The sequence below is a fragment of the Thalia democratica genome, chromosome 5, assembly GCF_965202585.1.
Source record: "Thalia democratica chromosome 5, ktThaDemo2.hap1.1, whole genome shotgun sequence".
Classification (NCBI taxonomy): Eukaryota; Metazoa; Chordata; class Thaliacea; order Salpida; family Salpidae; genus Thalia; species Thalia democratica.
This window is the reverse complement of record NC_139169.1, coordinates 10,041,137-10,061,556: the sequence shown is the minus strand read 5'-3', so window position 1 is coordinate 10,061,556 and position 20,420 is coordinate 10,041,137. Positions and strand designations below refer to the sequence as shown.

General features: G+C 25.2%; 1 protein-coding gene across 1 annotated transcript; it reads left to right on the top strand.

Moving 5' to 3' along the window:
- The first annotated feature begins 662 nt into the window (after positions 1-662).
- LOC145835419 (uncharacterized) lies at positions 663-19,917 on the top strand. Its single transcript, XM_082942999.1, has 16 exons — positions 663-836; positions 2,141-2,230; positions 2,690-2,739; positions 4,281-4,448; positions 5,144-5,282; positions 5,704-5,999; positions 9,003-9,118; positions 10,085-10,225; positions 11,336-11,475; positions 11,858-11,999; positions 12,480-12,649; positions 13,150-13,283; positions 13,985-14,093; positions 16,764-16,908; positions 18,512-18,714; positions 19,051-19,917. Exons 1-16 carry the CDS (start codon positions 731-733, stop codon positions 19,188-19,190), a joined length of 2,289 nt encoding a protein of 762 aa, XP_082799125.1. The 5' UTR covers positions 663-730; the 3' UTR covers positions 19,191-19,917.
- Positions 19,918-20,420: the final 503 nt, after the last annotated feature.

Genomic DNA, 20,420 nt, shown 5'->3' with positions numbered 1-20,420 from the left:
TTATCAATGTATATTTAGGAAGTACATTTTAGATACATGTATTTTAATTTCAATTATAAAAAGGTCAATTGGTATCATGTTACTTTGCTTCGTAAGCAATTACAAAAACGTTTTAAAAAGTACACAATGATTTTATATTTGATTAAATCGATCTGTCATGTTATGTAAAACGTGTACTTTAGTTTTTTAACATTCAATCTTTTGTTATAAATGCATTAGATATTAATACAGTTCATGTTATGTTTTAGTTTTACTTGCTATAAAATCAAAATTATGGCTTAGCTTTAGTCTATTTTGACAAAAACTAACATAAAAACGTTTTTCGAGTTGCAACTTTTCAGGAAACAGATGGTTTCAAATTTGATAAACGGTACGGTCTTTACAACAGCGAATAATTAAAACTTTGTTTATCTAAGTACTTTACAGCCCAGTTAAACGATAAACTTTTACTTTTAAACTTCTATTTCGTTGACAATTTTTTGGTAGTATTTTTAAAGCATAAACTTAATAGAAATTAGATATTATAATAGTAAACAACAAATTTTATATTTATACACTTTTGATGACATTAACCGAATATGCACATCGGAATATGCATGTTATAACTGGAACTTGCTATTATTGTGATTAGAAATAATGATAAATATATACTTTTCAGAAAGTTAATAATGCAATAGTAAACAACAAGACCTAGTTATTTTTTTTTTAATTTTGATGACATTATTGAAATATGGACATCGGAATATTAGTTGCAATATGTATATTATCAGTTGAACTTGTTATTATCGTGGTTGTGGTCGCCTATATGATGAAAATGGCCAGAACACGAAGAAAAAGTTTGTTTATTTTAACTAATATATAAGAAATTTGAACATGTGATCCTAAAATAAATGAAAAACAATTTTTTCAGTTCATACTTTAGTACTGATATTAATACACATTTACTAAAAAAGTCAAGATCAATGGTTATTGTTTTGCAAAAATTGTAACTACTTTTTTTTGATGATCTTAAAATACGTAAATTTCTAACATACTTTTTAGTTTTTTTTTTTTTGATTTTTTAAAATGATAGCAAAATATTTTAGCTGTGTTTTTTTGATTTTTATTTAAGAGCCAAAACAGTAGGCATAAGAATCAAGTAATAAAATTAAGCTCGAAAGCTATTGGTATGTATATCAAATGGTATGCTAGTTTTAAAACACCTATGTTAAAGATTATAACTTGGTTCATCAGAAGTAGTGTTTTATATACAATTAATCCTTGTCTTGAAAATGAGATCAACATTCTGAAAATTATACTTAAAAGATGATAGCAGCTAGACTTTAAATTAAATAAACAGTCTAGCACCCATTACCTTTTTGCTATTTTTTGTTTATTTTGAACTTTTAACTATAATATAAGAACACTAAATCGGTTTATAGTTATCCCTAAAATAAGATGAAATTATTAACAATTAGAACTATATTCAGTAAATTTGATAAAGTATAGACTGAAAATAATTAAATACCAGTCAAAATTTGTCTCCAACCTTTTTTGATAAGCTTTTATTTTGGTCACAAAATTGACATAACGCAAAACGTTCATGTGAATCCGACTCACACCCTTTTTTAAACATGATTTTATATATCCCGGTTTTTTATAACTTTTCAGTTATAATATAAGCTTGTGTTTGTATGTAAACTTATAAAGATTTCGAACTAGTCACTCTTTTTGATGGTCTGTATGACAAACTTGAATATTTATAAAACACATGAGTTTGTAGTGTAAACTTTTAAAGTTAAATTGTTTAAATATTCGTTAACATTTTTATAATAAATTTAATTTTTAATCTATAACTTTGACACTTTTTGATGCAGTATAATCATAACTTATTTTATTAACTAAATAAAATAAATTGTTTAAATTAAATTAGTATATTAAGTTGTTTTGTTAATTAAATAAATACTACTGTTGTTTCAAGTGACAGTATTCAGTTTTATAATAATTTAAATAACTACCGTAACCATTTTTACATCCGTGAATAATATTCAGATTATAATATTGTTGATGAACGTTTAGTAGAAGATAATCAGCTTACTGTTTTAAAGCTACTAATAAACCTTATTTGTTTAAAGTTAACGATTGATAATTACTTTTAAAGATAAAGAGAAGAAAGCAGAGGCTGAAGCAAAAAGGTTAAAACTTGAAGCAATAAAAGAAGAAGAGGAAAATAATAGAGTTAATGAAACTGGTTAGTTGTATATCTATTATAACAAATATTTATTTCTTAAATTATATTAGTTTAGTACTAGGTAATAAACATTTTTTTTTTAAGTTTTAGTATTATACTTAATCTAGATACGCTTGATTAGAACTATGCTTTTATCGTACAAAGCTGTTAGGGTTACTGTATTATATTACGGTATTATATTACGAAATATTAAAAGTAGTATTCAACTCACTGAATTAAACGAATGAAAATGCTGAGATTATTCAAAATTAGTAGAGTTTTTTATTTATTTTAAACAAGTGAAGATTTGAAGCTAGTATTTATATATTAAAAGTTTAATGACATACATAACTATTTAAGATTTTGATAATACGGTTAAAATCAAAATTAAGTATGTAATAACCGTTTACCGTTTTGATATTAAAAAAATATAGATAATTATTAACTCAAATCTATTGTAAATGTTAATAAAATTTACAGAAGAACCTGAAGCAGCTGTAGTAACTGTAGAAACAGAACCCTTAACTACGGTATGAAGTTTTAATTAAAAAAAGTTTTATTTATCAAACACATTTATTTGCTTAAACTAGTTGGTTTGAACAAGCTTTAAAATAGTTTTCAGTTATGTTAAAACAGTTATTAGCGTTAATTTACGAAAAAGTAGTTTAATAAAAGAATATTATTTCACTAATATACTTTAAAAATTAAAAAAAGACGACAAGCTTTTAAAACCAACTGTTTTTAATTAAATAGTCAAACTGCATGTTAAACAACACAGTTTCTTTGAAAAACACAAGTTTTAAAACGTAAATTTTGAAACAGAAAAAGCTAATTAAGTCAGTAGAATAACATTAGTGCCAAGATAAAAATATATTGCAGTCTAAAGTCAAAAATGTGTAACAATCTTGTTATAAGTCTCTTGTTCACGTGTTGTAAGTCTAAAGTTTTTGTAAAACTTGAAAACTTTTTGTAAAACTTCAAGTACGTATCATGCTTGAAGCTTCATAAACACGTGTTCAAAGTATTTGTAAAATTTCGTTTTCATTGATAAAACTACGGTTAAAGGTTATATTTGCATATAAAAACAATGAAGCTGATAAGAAATATTTTTATTTTTAGCTTTTGTTTTACAATTTTTGAGCTAAGGTTTTACTTTAATTGTACTTGTGGTGTTTTTTTAGAAATAAATTCAACAACTGTATTATTATTTTTAGTTTAAAAATGTTTTATATATGGTTTTACATACTTTTAATATATGTTGTTCAAGTATTTTTGTACAACTAACTTTTAAATTAAACATTTATAATTTCACACGTTGGTGCAGTTTTAAGGATAATAGACTATTTAAAAAGATATCTTTAGAAGAACACTACATTTATTACTGACAAAACTAAGACAATTAAAAAAACAAAGTTCAAAAGTATAAATCATTATAATAAATGTATAAGACCAAACAAAAAAGCTAAGACAATTTAAAAAACAAAGTTCAAAAGTATAAATCATTATAATAAATGTATAAGACCAAACAAAAAAGCTAAGACAATTTAAAAAACAAAGCTCAAAAGTATAAATCATTTATAATAAATGTATAAGACCAAACAAAAAAGCTAAGACAATTTAAAAAACAAAGTTCAAAAGTATAAATCATTATAATAAATGTATAAGACCAAACAAAAAAGCTAAGACAATTTAAAAAACAAAGTTCAAAAGTATAAATCATTATAATAAATGTATAAGACCAAACAAAAAAGCTAAGACAATTTAAAAAACAAAGCTCAAAAGTATAAATCATTTATAATAAATGTATAAGACCAAACAAATAAAGCAGGTATAGAACAAACTAAAAGTCGAAAAAATTAATTTATAACTATACAAAACCCTCAGATAAAAAAGTTAATGAGGAACCTAATTTCGACTGCATTTTCAATGTAAGTAAAAAACAACAGTTTTATAACTTGTGTGAACTCTCAAAAGCAGCTAGAAAAAATTAATATAGAACAAAATAAAAGAACAGTTGTACTTATTACTTTCGAAATAAAGTTTTATACAAAAATACAAAAAACACAAACAGGTAGAAAAAGTCAACGAAGAAAACCCACCAGAAGATCCTCCTAAATTGGAGGAAAAAGATGTTGATGATGAGACTCCTATAATCAATCCCGATTCTGAAAATAACATTTATCAAAATCTTCCTGTAAATAGTGAAGACAAAGATGAAGACGGGAATAAAACTCCCGAGGTTAGTTTTTTACTTTGATTTTGTTTTGTAAATTACCTAAGTGTTACAAGACTTTAAATTAAAATAGTATTGCTGTTCCGGGTATAACTATAAACTCCTACTGTATGCGACAATTTCAGATGGTAACTATTAATGAGTTAAAATAAATCATACAAAAATAAATTGTAATAACTCAACTTGTTTTTTTTTTGTTATTCCGGACCAACTAAATCCCATTATGTTTGAGACTGTTCTATAAAAGCAAATAAAAAGTAGTTTTATGCGCCGTAAATCTAAAATTTATACAAGTTAATATTTATTTGCTTATATGTCTTTCGTAATTTTTCACACGTTCTTCGAAACATTATCTTATTTAACTAGAATTGGAATTTTTTAATTGACAATTTTGTTTTTAAATACGCTTTCATAAACACAAATACATGTAGAAGGTTTTTCATGATTTAGTGTCTGCAACACTGATTATGAAGTTAAAACTTTAGTTTCGGCTTAGCAATGTAACAAAACAGCTACAACTAACTTATTTGAATAAAGTAATTTAAAGTTTAAAGTTTAAACTGTTGTTTAGAAAAGCATAAAACTATAAACGATGTTAAATTTAGTTTTGAATTATACATTTTATTACTGAGATCGAAAAATATATTGAAAAATATAAGTTATTAAACATACTAGTTATAGAATTAGGACAAAATAAACAGAAAACAATAGACGACGGACAACCTGACTCGGTCAAGGAAATTGTCGATCAAATAGAAAGAGTATTGAGTGCTGAACCACCTAGCACATTAGAAAAAATTGAAGAAATTGATCATGATGACAAAGAAAATGTTGAAACTAGTTAGTTTTGTATATTGAAAAAACAAATTAATCTATTTAATTTGTATAAAAGTGGTAAAATATATCAGTGAAAATAATTTATAACAAAATAAGCACCAGTGATATAGTGTTTTTTTAGTTATTTTAATTTTAAAATGATTTTGCAAACAAGAACTAAATTTTAAGAATTAAAACGTTTTGAGCGCCTGACCATTTAAAAATAGATTCAAATACTTAAGGGTTCTAATATCATTACAAAATTAGGCATACTGTAAAAAACATTAAAGGTCTTGCTTAATCAAAGTGCTCCTCATACACTGATCAGGTAAAGTCGTAAGAGACTTGGTAGTTTTAATCGTTATCAAGTAATTTCTCATTGAAAATAAGTAGTAAACAGAAACTAATGCGAAACTAAAATTGAATAGAAAAACTGTTATTCTAGCTCAATCAGAAGACGACTTGGATCTTCCGCCACCACCAATAGAGAAGGACCACCTCCCTTCCAATCAACCAATCAGCATCGAGGAAAACCAGCCAATCACGGAAGAGATACCACCGGTGAGCGAACTGGTCGAGAACATCGAAAACTCGGAATCGTTCGCCGAACTGCGGTTCACCCCGACCTTGTCGCAGACCCCACAACCCACACAACAGCGCCACCACGCGGATAAACAGCACGTGGACGTTATTAGGAGGGTTGAAGACGTGCAGAACTTGCCAGTTCCTATATCTTTATATGTGAGTTGAGTTTTGAAAAATAATAGATAAGTTGCATAAAATGTTATTTATATTAAATAGTAGAAAATATTTTAATTTGTTCAAAACTTTCCAGCTCTATTTTCATTATAAAGTATAGGATTTTGTAATATTTGAACTAACAATTATTTTGAAGTAATTTGATAAATTGCTGTTCCAGTTTATTTAAACATAATCTAAACGTAGTTTTCTAGTAGCAAAATAAAAACTATTTTTACAAAGTAGACTAATCGAAATATGTAAATGAGCAAAAACACAGTAATAAACTTATGTTTATAACTAAAAAGTATAACAAATGCTCATCTGATAAATTGTTATACTTAAAATAAGCCAATTACTGTTAAAAATTTAAACATAAATAATATGTTTTTTTTATTTTGTTTTATTAATTATAATACACTTATTATACTAATTTTATTAACTATAACTGCGTTTGAATTGTTTATATCTTTGTTAGTTTTTTAAGAGTTGTGATTTTTTGAAACATTATTATTAAAAAGTTAAGCACAATAAAAAGCTAAGAGTAACTTTTTGTTATCAAATTGTTAGTTTAATTTTCAATAGTAAAAAACCTAAATTTTGTCAACAAATTATCTTCAAAATCGTCCTTTTTTATACTTAACCAGCTGAAAAAGTTTTGTTTTCACACGTAATCTAAATACATAAGAAGCGAGTAGGAAATAAATAAAGTTTTTAAACTGTAATCAATTAAATAAAAGTTATTTTTTTAAAACTTTGTCGTTGAGTGTATATACACTTATACAAATTATCTGCTATAAATCAAAGTTTGTTTATATATCCGTGTAAAAAACTAGAATGCTTTGTTTGAAGTTCGACATTTTTATTGTGTTTATAGATCTATTATTTTAAATAAAACAATACTAGCAATATTTATTTTGTAACGTCTGACGAAGTTTTTAGTTTTGATTACAATGATGTTTTAAATTTCATTAAATTTGAACTGCTAATTATTTAAGCACTTTCAGGCTTGTACGTAATACTTAAAATACAACAATAGTAATTAGTTTATTTACACTTACATACTTTTAACTTTGTAAAAATTAAGCTTTTAAAAGTTTTAAGTAAATAAAATAAATTGTCAAAAAGTTTTACTTTCACATAAAAGCTTTTACGATTGATTAAAGTCTTATTGTGTTAAAATTAAACTAGCTAAAAGTTTGACGTTTTTATTTTTTTATAGAACTGATTTTGGTTTGTAAAAATGTTCTTAATCTGAAACATAGACATTTGTAATGTCGATTTTTTTTTCAATTTTAGTAGTGGTTTCATGATTATAAATCTAAAGTTTCAGCTAGATTATCTACAAAAGTCAAAACCATAAAACCACAGTTTTGACGTATTGAAAAATATACACGTGTATTTTATCATGATTATTTGGTAAAATATTTCTTTGATAATGTTTCAGATTTTTTTATTACAACCATTTTACTGGTCTTACAATTGATAATATTTGGTATTATCATGATTACTAGGCAAAATTTTTTTTAATTTGTATTAAATATTTTGTTGCTATCAATTTACTGGTTTTGTGATTGTTATAATACATTAATAAATTTAATTCTGGGGAAAACGTTTATATCATGTTCATTTACTTGTGTTTTTGTTTGCAAGAGTTGATTTCATACAAAATTTTTTCTAATTAACATTAACATTTATTTAGTTAATTTAATTAATTTAGTTTACATTTGTTTAGTTATTTAACATTTTGTCTTGCTATGTTCATTTAACTTTATAATTATAAGTTAGGATTTTAAATAATTATTTTAAGTTAAGTAAATAACAAAATTAGATTTTCTGTATAATAACTTAGTTGATCACCAAATAACTTCAAACCTATGTTCTCTGTATATCTTTGTGATTTTCAACTAATTTGATATTTATTGATTATTGTCAGTGATTTTGACAAAGTATATGTCTTTTTCAACGATATTGGTTTATTGTTATTTAACTTAATTAAAATAGTTTATATTTGTAAAATATTTTAACAGATTAACGAATAGATTTGTAAATTTGATAATTTTATTTTCAAAACGCTATTTTTACTGCGACGTATAGAATTTCAAACTGTGTATTTAAAATTTCAAGTATGTTGTCGTGATTACTATTATTAATGTAAAAAATTAATAAAGTTTATTTTTATCTAATCTGACATCACAGGAAAAATTTCGATAAATTAAGTTCTTATTGAATTTATTGAAAGTTTTGAACAAAAACCATAAAAGCTAATTAATAATTTAAATAATTGTAAAGATATGTGTATTATGTTTTAATGACATAACTCTTATATTAAGTTTAAAATTAATGACAGAAATCTAATGAAATAAGTTTTACAAAGTATACTCACACAAAGTATTAATTTAAGTTGAATTTGTTATAATTTTATCACTAATAAATCAAATAAATCGAAAATATTTCAATTACTATATTTAACACTATTATATCAGATATTAAATTAAAAATGTTTTTAAAAACGTTAATAAAATATGTCATGTAAATGACACAAATAAAACCACACAAGTTTTTAAGGAAATATACAAATTAATTACTTACTAATGGTTATCTTTGACAGGTTAGAGTTTTTAACTACTTTAGAATCCCTTAAGGCACGTTTTTAAATGAATAAAGTTCTCAAAAATACCACAAATGTTTTAGTTTGATTGTATCTGATTATTTCGATAAACAGCTAGTTTTTTCATAATTTTACGTATTTAAGCACTACAGGTCAAATTATAACGTTATGAAATCTAAAAAATATTTATATGATAATGTATTCAGTCGTTTCATAAATCTACACCAATTAAGTTCTCGCATCAAAAAAAAAAGTGTTGTTTGAAATGTTTTGAAGCTTTATTTTAACTGTGATATCACAGTCAAAAACTTTATGTTAGTGGTTATTAAATTTAAAAACAAAAATATGCTAAACTTTCTACTATTTTTTAAATAACTATCAACAATGTTTTATAGGATGACACTTCAAAAAGTGAGGAGATATCAGTATCACAGACAGAAACAGCTGTGGCAGGAGTTGTGAATGTTACAACAGGAGAAAAACTAACTGTTTGTCAAGCTGCTAGAAAAGGGTAAGTATATGTGAGACAAATATCAATAATTAAATACTATATACAAAACATATAAGTTGTTAATGTTACTACTGGTGAAAAGTTAACTGTCTGCCAAGCTGCTAGGAAAGGGTTAGTATATATCAGAAAAGATATTACATACATAGGTACATAGGGTATAATTTCTTTCAAATAACTTGTGATTTTACAGATGTATACAATATACAAGTTGTAAAAGGGATTAGTTGTTTGGTATTAACTGTTTTTGTTTAGATACTAGGAAAAGGTAAGCATATGTGTTGGTAACCTTTTTGTAATTTAATATTTATATGTAAAAGTTGTTAATTTCATAACTTGTGAACAATTGACTGTCTGTCAAGCAGCTAGAAAAGGGTTAGCATATATCAGAAACAATAGTAACCGAGTATTATATACAAAACATATAAGTTGTTAATGTTACTACTGGTGAAAAATTAACTGTCTGCCAATCTGCTAGAAAATTGTTAGTACACAAAAACTACAGCAAATTACTTGTATTTAGATAGTCAAATATAAACATTGAAGTAGTCAATGTGAAGAAAAATGAAAAATTAAATGTTTGGTTAACTTAAGGGAAAGAATTATAAGTTTTTTTGTTGCTAACTGGGAACTACTTATTCTATTAGCTGTATCGAATGGCAACATTTTAGTAGTTTTTATTTTTGTTCTGCTACGAAAACTCATTAAAAAGTTTATGTATATCGATATTTTATAAATTTTTAGTAATTTTTTACTTAAATATTACATAAATTGACTCATACAAAGTAAAATTAATAAAATAAATTTTAGCTTAAGTTGTTATTGTTTTATGTATTTGTTATATAAGTAAATCATGTTACATTTAAGTATTTTTATATGGTGTGTCATTATCTTGAACTTTCGTTTATTAGATATAGCTAAACATAACTTTACAAAACTTACAACTTTTATTATATTTTCACCAAACAGATTAATACCGAAACGGACAGCACTGATGTTATTAGAAGCCCAGGCAGCTACAGGCTGCATTATAAACCCAAAGAACGGAGTTAAAATGTCAGTACTGGACGCTGTGGATATGGGACTAATCGACTCTACTTTCAAAAAAGGGTTAAAAATTGTAGAGTGTAATTTAAACAGTATAGACGTTGCACTACCTTGTCTATAGAGCACTATATAAAAACTTAAAAAAAATATTATCTGTGATTTACTTTATGTATAGCTTAAAGTGTAAAGTTTTAACATATTGTTTATTTTCAAACTAATGAAAAACTTGTGTGTGTAATGAAAAACTAATGAAAAACATTTTATGACTTAAGATTGTTGATTTTAAGTAATGGTAAAATTTTTGACTTTCCAAGATATTCACTTTGAAACATGAGTAACAGTTTTGTTAATTTCATAAGTAAAAAACTAAAACTGTGTTGATAGTTTACAAAATTCTTTCATTGAAAGTGTTTCTTTTAATATCATTTTATCAAACTAAACCTAACCGGGTAAGTTAACCAAATACAAAAATTAAAGTTTTTCACGAAAATAAAAATCAAACACTTAGAATATTTTTAACGTAAAATAAGATTCAATGTATGATAACAAATACCACAAAGTGTAATTTTACATCAATTTAAAATCTAAATTGAATGAGCTCATTTATTTACCATAAAAATACACTACTAAGCAATTTTTGAGCTTTGAACAAATAGTTTATTGTCTATTCGATTTTTTTTGTTTGCATGAATTTTGAATGCTTAGAAATTTTTTATATGCTAAGTTAAACAAATCTTAACCTTGTTTTTATCAAAAAAAAAATTTAATCTTAAATTATAAAACAAATTAATAGTAAAATAAAAAAAAATATTTTAAATCTAAACAAAAACTCACTAATACATTTTGTTCAGCAATTATTCAATTGTGTGTCCCCGATTAGCTTCAAAGGTTTTTTATGATACTGAGTATTGTAATGTTAAAAGAAATATAACGTTTTATACATTCAATTGCGTTAATTAAGATAACGTCCGACTTTGAGCTTTATCATAAGAATAAAGTTTTGATTTGTATAATATTTTGTTTCAGGTAGCATTAGGTTTAAAAGCTTCTGAGCCGATTTGTACTATTTCATACAATATTTAAAGTTTAGTAAACTTATTTCAGTCTATTCGTAATTAAAGTAGTACAACTTTTAATTTCGAAAAATGTTCAGACTTTTAAACATTATTACAGGCTAATAGCTGCGGAAGGGGCTTATTACGGGTATTTGGACCCCAGAACCCACGAGCAAATCAATCTGAGCGAGGCCATTAAAAGGGGAATTTTTCCAAGACCTCACGGAACTAGATTGTTGGAGTTCCAAATTGCTACAGGTAATAAAAATTAAAAATTGATCAAAAGCTTAATCAAGCTTATATTAAACAAAATGTTAAATTATTTGTGATTAAGTTTAAGTTTAAAACTTTTAAATGTAGTTATTTTTTCAACTCATCCTGACACAATAATAAAACTCATATAAATTAAAAAACCCATGTTTTGAATAACGTGTAAAATTTTTTGACAAATAATCAAAATAGTTTTTGGTACAGTTATAAATAAGCAACTAATTTGTAAGAAAAAAAAAATTCTATTGTTATGTAATAAAACGGCACAATTTACTTTCTCAAGTGCGTAAAAAACTCGTATTTTTAAAATTATACACCATCAGTTCGAATATAACTATAATATGATTTTAAATATTTTTCTTTACAACAGGCGGCATAATAGACCCGTGGACGGGACTCAAGTACGATCTGCAGAACGCAAAGCACAGAGGTCTCATTGATGAGGATACAGCGAAAGATCTGGAAGATTTGAATGAAGATCAGTTCGATCCCACCGCTAACACAAGACTCGGGTTGGTTTAGGTTTTAACAGACTAGTTGCAAATTGGTACCGAACAAAACAGAGGTCGGAATTTATTTGTGTTGTAATGTTAGACTCAATTTAGTGTTATTTGTTGTGATAGTTTTAAAATTGGGTTCTCATTAACTTATTATCTTTAGATCTAACTTTTGTATTGAAATTTCAAGTTCTGATTGCCATACTAGCTTTGAGTTTGTGTGTAACAATTTATATATTGTCTGTAAATACAACTTTTAGATTTTAATAAAAACAAAGTTGAACTTGAGTTGTTGTATAAAAAATGCATACTAATTGCATTAATTGGTTAACCATGTATTTTTTAGACACTTTAATTGAAATTAGTTACAAATTTTATTATATATCGGTTAAAAAAATCACACTTGATTTCAGATCATATTTTTAAATCGAAAAAAAAAGGTAAAATCACTAACAATTTAACCAGTTTTATTGAAACTAAACGAAAAAAATTCAGATACGGAGACCTGCTGAAGAAATGCGTGAAGGATGTGGACACAGGATTCAAGCTTTTATACCTGGAAGAGAAATTTCCTTCAGCAGGTACAAACAGGTATCAACCTGATTTGTTGACATTCAGGAGCGCGTTCAGGAAGAAGGTTACCTTGAAAGAGCTTCTTGATGCTGGTGAGTACAATTATTATGTTTAGCTGTACTTAATATAAATGATCTAATTTTTTTAAATACTTGAAAAAGTTTCTTAGTGTTTAATTCGTTAAAAGAACTACTTGACGCTGGTAGGTTGACTTTTTATATTTTTTTTAATGTTTAAAACTAAACGGCTTTAAATGTTACTCAATTTTCAAATTAACTATTTTCAAGTTCAACTTCGTGAAGTAACTTTTTCTCTAAATTAATCAAAACTATTCATTTTTTGCTATCTTACAAGCTTTATTGTTTGAAAACGATGGTCATTAAATTTACAACACGGCTTCTTTAAAGCTGCAGTTAAAGTAAAACACTTTGTATTCAAAATTTTCAAAAGCTCTTTAATATGCAAAATAATACTGATTAATTTATTTTCACTTATGAGCAATAACGGTTTTTTTTACAGACTTGTAAAATCAAATAAAACCAAACAAATCAATATTATACAACATTAAATTACAATGAAAATGTTTAAACAGGACTTGTAGACGAGAAATCGGTAGAAGCACTTCAGCAAGGTGCGATCAGTAAAGAGCATCTGAGGGACAAGCTTCATCGTTTCTTAATGGGGGATAACCCTATAGCGGGAGTTCTTAATCAGAGTAATAACAGGGTTTGTAAATAACTAATTTGTATTGTTTTATATCAATATATTTTCTGAATTAAGTTAAATAAAATTTTAGTAACATTATAGCCGGAGTGCTAAATAAAAGCAATAACAGGGTCGGTTTTTTGTTAATAATTTTTTTTCACTGTTTATTCTATAAACGTTTATGTATATCTTTCTTTTCATATTTTTACTCAACTATACTAGTTTGATCTAATTATTTGTAACACTAACGTTATTTGTAACTTTTTTAACTTTTAAAACTTAAGAGCTGAAAAATGTTATGATTGTTTCTATACAATGTTATTTATCTGAAGTGGTGAATTAATGATAAGTTAACTAAAAAGCTTTTTTAAATTTACTGTAAAATATTGGATTTAAACAAACTTTATAATAATGTACCTAGTACATTTCAAATATTTAAAAGCATATATACTTTAAATTTTATGTGATCGAAAACAAATACTACATTTCGTTGATGTTTTATTTAATTAGTTGAACCATAACTAAAAAAACTTCTGTTTTTAAAATTTTTTAAATTTTATTATAACTTATCGAAACAGAAACCTATGTATTATATAACTAACTAATCTGGCAATGTCAATATGCCAAGCAGTTAAAGAAGGATTACTCTGTAGAAACATAAAATAGAAATACTATTTGAAAAGTTTAGCTACTTTTCAAATAAAACTATAACATATTCTTAGGTAATGTCAATATGCCAAGCAGTAAAAGAAGGTTTACTTCGTAGAAATACGGCTTTGGAGTTATTAGAAGCTCAAGCAGCTACTGGAAATATGATTGATCCTTTGACAGGTAAGAAAATAAATAAATAAACTAGAAACTTATAATAACAGACTTCAATACCTATATACTATTTGTAATTTTAAATGTATTGCTAAAAAGGTAAAACAAATCTTAGACTGATAATTTCAATCTTACGCTTGCTTATTTTTATTTTGATAGAAATAAAGTTTGACAGGTAAAAATACATGATAAAATATTTTACACTTAAATTTCAAACTTATTATTTGGTAACAAACCTGTAGAAATGTTTACATAACAGAAAATATGACGGAAATTTTGGCAACTTAAAAACTAAAAAAATACCTAGCAACACATCTGTAAAAATGTTGATATATTGTTGACACTTTGACAATTCAAAAACTAATAAATGTACCGATACTTAGTAAAAGTACTACAATCATCACATCTAATAAAACATCTATGTACACACTATTCAAAAACAAACAACATTTTATCATTTGTTTCCTCCTTTTGTTTTATAAACTGAACACTTTTAACATATTTATATTTCTGTTTTTAGTGTAAATTTAAAGTAGCAAAAGCTTATAATTTGTACAAAAAGTTTAGTCGAAAATTATACTTTGTAATATACAAGGTGTAGTTAAATTTGTTATAATTGAAGAAACTCAGTTAACTAGATTAGAAATTAGATTAGAAATTAGAAGAAAATTAAATCTAAGTAAATTTTAAGTAACACACCTATTTGAATACTTTTGGTAAATACAGGGGTCGGCTGCCTTTTATAAGTCGCGTGCCATTTTTCCTAAAAAAACTTTTGCGGGCCGCTGTTATTTAGAATAATTTTAATAAACAATATAAACTACTGTTAAAAGATTAATTAAAAACCTATGATTAGGTGTAAAGCAAAAACAGAGCACTAGTTATAGATGATAAATAAAATTAGAAGCCTAATTGTAAGCTTACATTGAAAAAAATAACTCTTTTAACTATTTAACAAAAGCACAAATGCACGTTTTCATCTGAAAAGTACTTCGCGGACCGCAGATTTTGTCTTTACCGGCACCTAGTTTAATATATATGTGCTTTAATTCAATGACTAATTCTAAATTTTAAGTTGTTTTAAATTTTAAATTTTTAAACTTGTAACACTGTAGACAACTTTTTAAACGATATTCAAATACGTTTGAAGTATAATAATACGATTTAAATAAGAAGTTAAAAAAAAAACGTTTAAGAAATTTATTTATCTTAGCTGTTCGTTGTTTAAACAATTCTTCTTCTGTAGTAAATAAAGTACATTAGATTTAACTAGTAATAACGTGCGCATTTTTATAAAGACTTATGGTAAATAGAAAAAAAATTCTTTAGTAGAATTCAAACTAAAATCAACTTATTTCTTATTAGCGTAATTACCGAAGAGTAATAGTTTGATAAAACAAAAACAATTGGATACGCTTTTGATACGGCGTTTAAATTGTTTTTTTAAAGATTACAATCTATTAGAGTTGATTTTATACAAACTTGTTTAACCTAGTGCTACCAAAATAATAAATTGTGAAGTTATCAAAATTTGAAACTTTTCTTCCAATCCATATTTTTTTGTGTAGTATAAATTTTGTAAAATATGTTATTATAAAGTTTTTTATAAGTATGAAAATAAGTTTTTGAAATAAGTTTGAAATAATAATACTATTTCTATATCGGTCTATCTCAAAAATATAAATTGTTTGAAATGAAACAAACTTTTTGCTAAAATCTAAACTTTTTTCTACATGAGGTTACAACTTTTTTTTTTCTTTAGTTTAGAGAGTATAAAGTGGAAAATATTTTATCAATATATTTATACATTCATATATACAGTTTTAGCCTAAATTAACCTTTATTCTTAATGTTTTAAGAAATTACAAATTAGTAAAATGTACCAAACTCTAAAAATAAACTATTTTACTGATTTATTTTAGTAGAAAATAAAGCATGATTTTATCTGATGCTCACATGTTCTAAAAATATGAACTTTTACGCAAATATCAACGATGATGTGTTGATAACGATCATTTATTCTAGTTTTTAAGTGTAACTAGTTTACATTATGTGTGAAACTTTTGCGATAGCTCAATATTATCTTGCAAGAAAAATATTGTTTTGTATTTATCTTACTGCATTTTATACCACTATTACTGCAAGAACTTATACACTGCGAAACAATTTACAATCATAGTTGTTATAGCTTTCATAAAAACAAATTATACAGTAATCTTCCTTTATTGTATCAACATATTTTTCTATTTGTTAACGAATCAAATACTTCAACTGGGTTTTTAATGGAAACATACTAAATATGTTATAGTTTTCATCATTTTTGCCCTTATGCTTGACTCATTTAGACTTTTTAAACAATTTTTGGCAATTATTTATACATTTTTACGTCACTATATAAACTAAACGTATCTGTATAAGTAAGGTTATATTTAGAAATATTTTTTTTCACTACCTAGGAGTAAAGTTATAAAAAAAGCTTTTTTTAACTTTAACAGCTAGCTTTGACAAAGTGCACATTTTCTCTAATTTCTAAAATATAAGCTCCCTATTGGTATTATTTGGATGAAAATATGATATTAAATAGAGCAAGCAACTAATATTGTCATCGTATTAAAACAGCTATTTTCAATATCATCAAAGTAAGACTTTATATAGCTGACCCACATATAATCTTACCAGGAAAGAAGATGTCTGTAAAGAGAGCCAGCAAAGAAGGACTCATCTTACCACAGTTTGTTCTTCCTCTCCAAAGAGCAGAACAAGCAGTTAGTGGGTACTTGGATACTATTAGTGGGAAGACGATATCACTGTATGAAGCTATCAGGTAAGAATGATAAATTACTAGGTGTATTTTGTTTTATGTTTGTTATATCTGGATACCATAAGTGGAAAGACAATATCTCTGTACGAAGCTATAATGTAAGTATTAGTTATGTATACATTTACTATACAGTATATCTGAATAAAACAATATCCCTGTACGAAGCTATAAGGTATGTATTAGTTATGTATATATTTACTATACAGTATATCTGAATAAAACAATATCCCTGTACGAAGCTATAATGTATGTATTAGTTATGTATACTTTTACAATACAATATATCTGAATACCACATTAGTAAAAGACAATATCCTTGTATGAAGCTATCATCAGGCATGTAATAGCTTTTTTTGTTTAAATATATATGTACTGTATACCTGAATATTATAAGTGGAAAGGTATCAACCTTATATGAAGCTAGCAGGTTTAAATTTTTGATCAAATCAATAAATTATGACAATTGGTAAATCAATTATGGTTGATTACGCTAAAATACAACAGAGAAATTTTAAAGCGAACCAAGATGAAAAACAATTATGCTTATGTTGAAACCTTTTAAAGACAAACTAAGTGATATATAAAAGTTTACAAAAATTTTGTTAAACATTAGAGATTAATCTTACATTTTCTATCTAAAATAAATTTAAAACTTTAGCTTAATTAAGTTTAAGTAAACTAAGTATTTTTGATATAATGTTTATAAAAGTTAAACATTGTTGTTTAAATATATTAAAGCTATCTAAAAAAGTATTTGTATGTTGTCTTAACATAAAAACTAAATAATAATCGATATTTTAATGTTTTTTTCGGCTGAACTACTTTCTAAATTAAGAGCTTTAAATTACTTCTAATATAACAACTTTTAGAGCTTGAAAAACGAGAAACATTTTCATGTTAGCAGTTTCCTATAAACTTGTAAAATTTTGAAGCTAGTTGACTTAAAAGTAGAAATCATGTTCAGAGTAAATCACGTTTTGAACTATTAAAATACTGATTTACCTATATACACTGCGAAACGTTTGCATGAGAAATATAATTTGTGTTGAGAAAAAAAGCTTAATAGTTTCTCTATAAATTATAAAATAAACAAGCAATAAACTTTAAAAGGTATATAGGTCTGTAATTTTCAAAGTTAAATGATTTTCTTATGTATTTGCTTTAATAAAAACTTATTTAGAAAACTAAAGTAAGTACATTTTTTCTTATTAATTTTAAATATACATATATTTGTATATATGCATACTTAATATATGATGAAGTTATGTTTTTAACTCTATTTCAGTAAAAAAGACAATGCAATAATTTACTTGAAAAGTACTTTATACTTAAATTAAAAATTTTTCGTTAGCTAATTAATTAAACTGTGACATGACCTAAAAAAAAGTTGGATTGATCTAAAACCAACTAAAAAATATTTTAACATATTTTTACTAAAATTAAAACAATGATTGAGTGTTCACCTACAAAGCCTTCATACTTTTTTACCTAAACTTATAATTTAGTTGAGTGTTTTGATACAGTTATAGTACAAACCACTGAATATCTATCAAATATACAGCTTAAATACTAAATCATTAAAACTATTATAAATTAAAAATCACAGAAAAGGGGTTGTCATAGAGATCCACGGTATCCGGTTGCTGGACGCCCAGTTGGCAACAGGGGGGCTTATCGACCCCGTGGCCGGGTACAGGATTCCACCCTCGGTGGCGCTAGAGAGAAAATTATTAGATCAGCGATTGGCTGAAATATTGACCAATAAGAGGAACGATATGGGATTGAAAGGATACTATGACCCAAATTCAGGTTGGGTTAAAGTCAAATATATTATTGGAACAACTAAAATTTATACCGTTAAAAAATACCGTTAGTTGTTATAAGTACTTGACTTAAATTTGATTTAGTGCTACAACTACGTTAAAAGTAATTAATATTCTGTATGTTATCTACATCTAATATGTAAATTTATTGATGAAAAAAAAGTTATATTTAGTACTATAATGCTAAGAGCAAGATTTATATTATATTAATTTTATTTTAATTATTTGAAAAGTAAAAATTTTTCAAACTATTTTTACAACCTTTAATGGTTTTCGTACAATGTTCAGCTTAACTGAAAATAGCTGATAGTTTTTCCAACAGGAAACAACCTAACATACACTGAACTTATGCTGACCTGCATAAGAAGCAGGAAACATTTCAACTACCCCTTATTACCCCTCAAACAAAAGCACCCTGTTGCCCATACGTACAGGTCGCGTGGCAACCGTTACTATGACTGATTGGTTGCTAAGTATATGATGCTATGTTGACACTTTTGTGATGTTGCCATTCAATAATTGTTATAGCAACAACGTTTACAAAACTATATGCAGCGGTTCCAAAACTTTATAAAACTGTGCAATGACAGAAATTCTGTGTACAATATTTAAGTATTTGTGTTACAATTTGAATATTTAGTTTCTTTTTGTTGATTTAGTATGTGGTAAAAATCTTTAAATCTTAGGAAAATTTTAAATTTAAAAAGATTATATACTACAAATCTGTAGTTTAGTAAACTTTTTGAAACATTCAATAAGACACACTGATTTAAAATATAAAATAAATTTTAAGTTAAAATATGAATTTTGCTTGTAAACAGTGTAAGTAGATAACAAAATTCATTAAAAGCTGAAAAATATTATACTACTAAACTATTCTTGAGCAAATTTAAAAACAATTAAAAACACATTGAGAATTATATCTTTTTATATTGAGATAATAAAATTAATAACAATGTTTATAATAAATTTTTTTAGACTTGTTAACTGGTATAATCGTTTGTTTATAAAGCTAATTTATTTTATAAAAATTGTATTATATTCTCTTCTTAATTTTGTTTAAAGTTTTTCCCAGAAAACGTCAAATTTTTTTAAAACCACCTAGAGCTTATAAAAAACAAACATCACTAGTTAGTGATGCTTTATACTACAGATTTTTTAGCTTCGTTTTTTAAACTTACTCAATTTATTTTTGATAAGAAACAGTTCACTAAACAATTTGATTTTGTCTACATTTAGGTTAAAATGTTAAAACCTTTACATTCTGCAAAATTTTCAACAGGTTTGTTTGAAAATAACTAATAGTTTTTTCAAAATTTTATTAATTTGTTGATTTATCGTAATATAATAAATTCATCAGATGTTCTTTAATTATTTGGACTACATTTTTTAAGTATTTAATGTTCACAAAAATACGCAGTTTAAAGTTCTTGAGGAGCTCTTGTTAAATTATAAAAGCTAATCTAAACAAGCTTTAACATTTAATTTTGTGATTTAGTAGTAACTGTAAGAATATACAAAACAAATAACCTTAAAAATTCATAAAAGCTAAAAATTAATTATATTTAAATAACAATATTAACAAATTATAATGATTTTTTGTTCCATAAAGTCAAATGAAACTAGTCAAAAAACCTTTTAAATTTTTCAAAATGTTTATTTGATTAGTTTTGAACAGCGTAAAACAATATT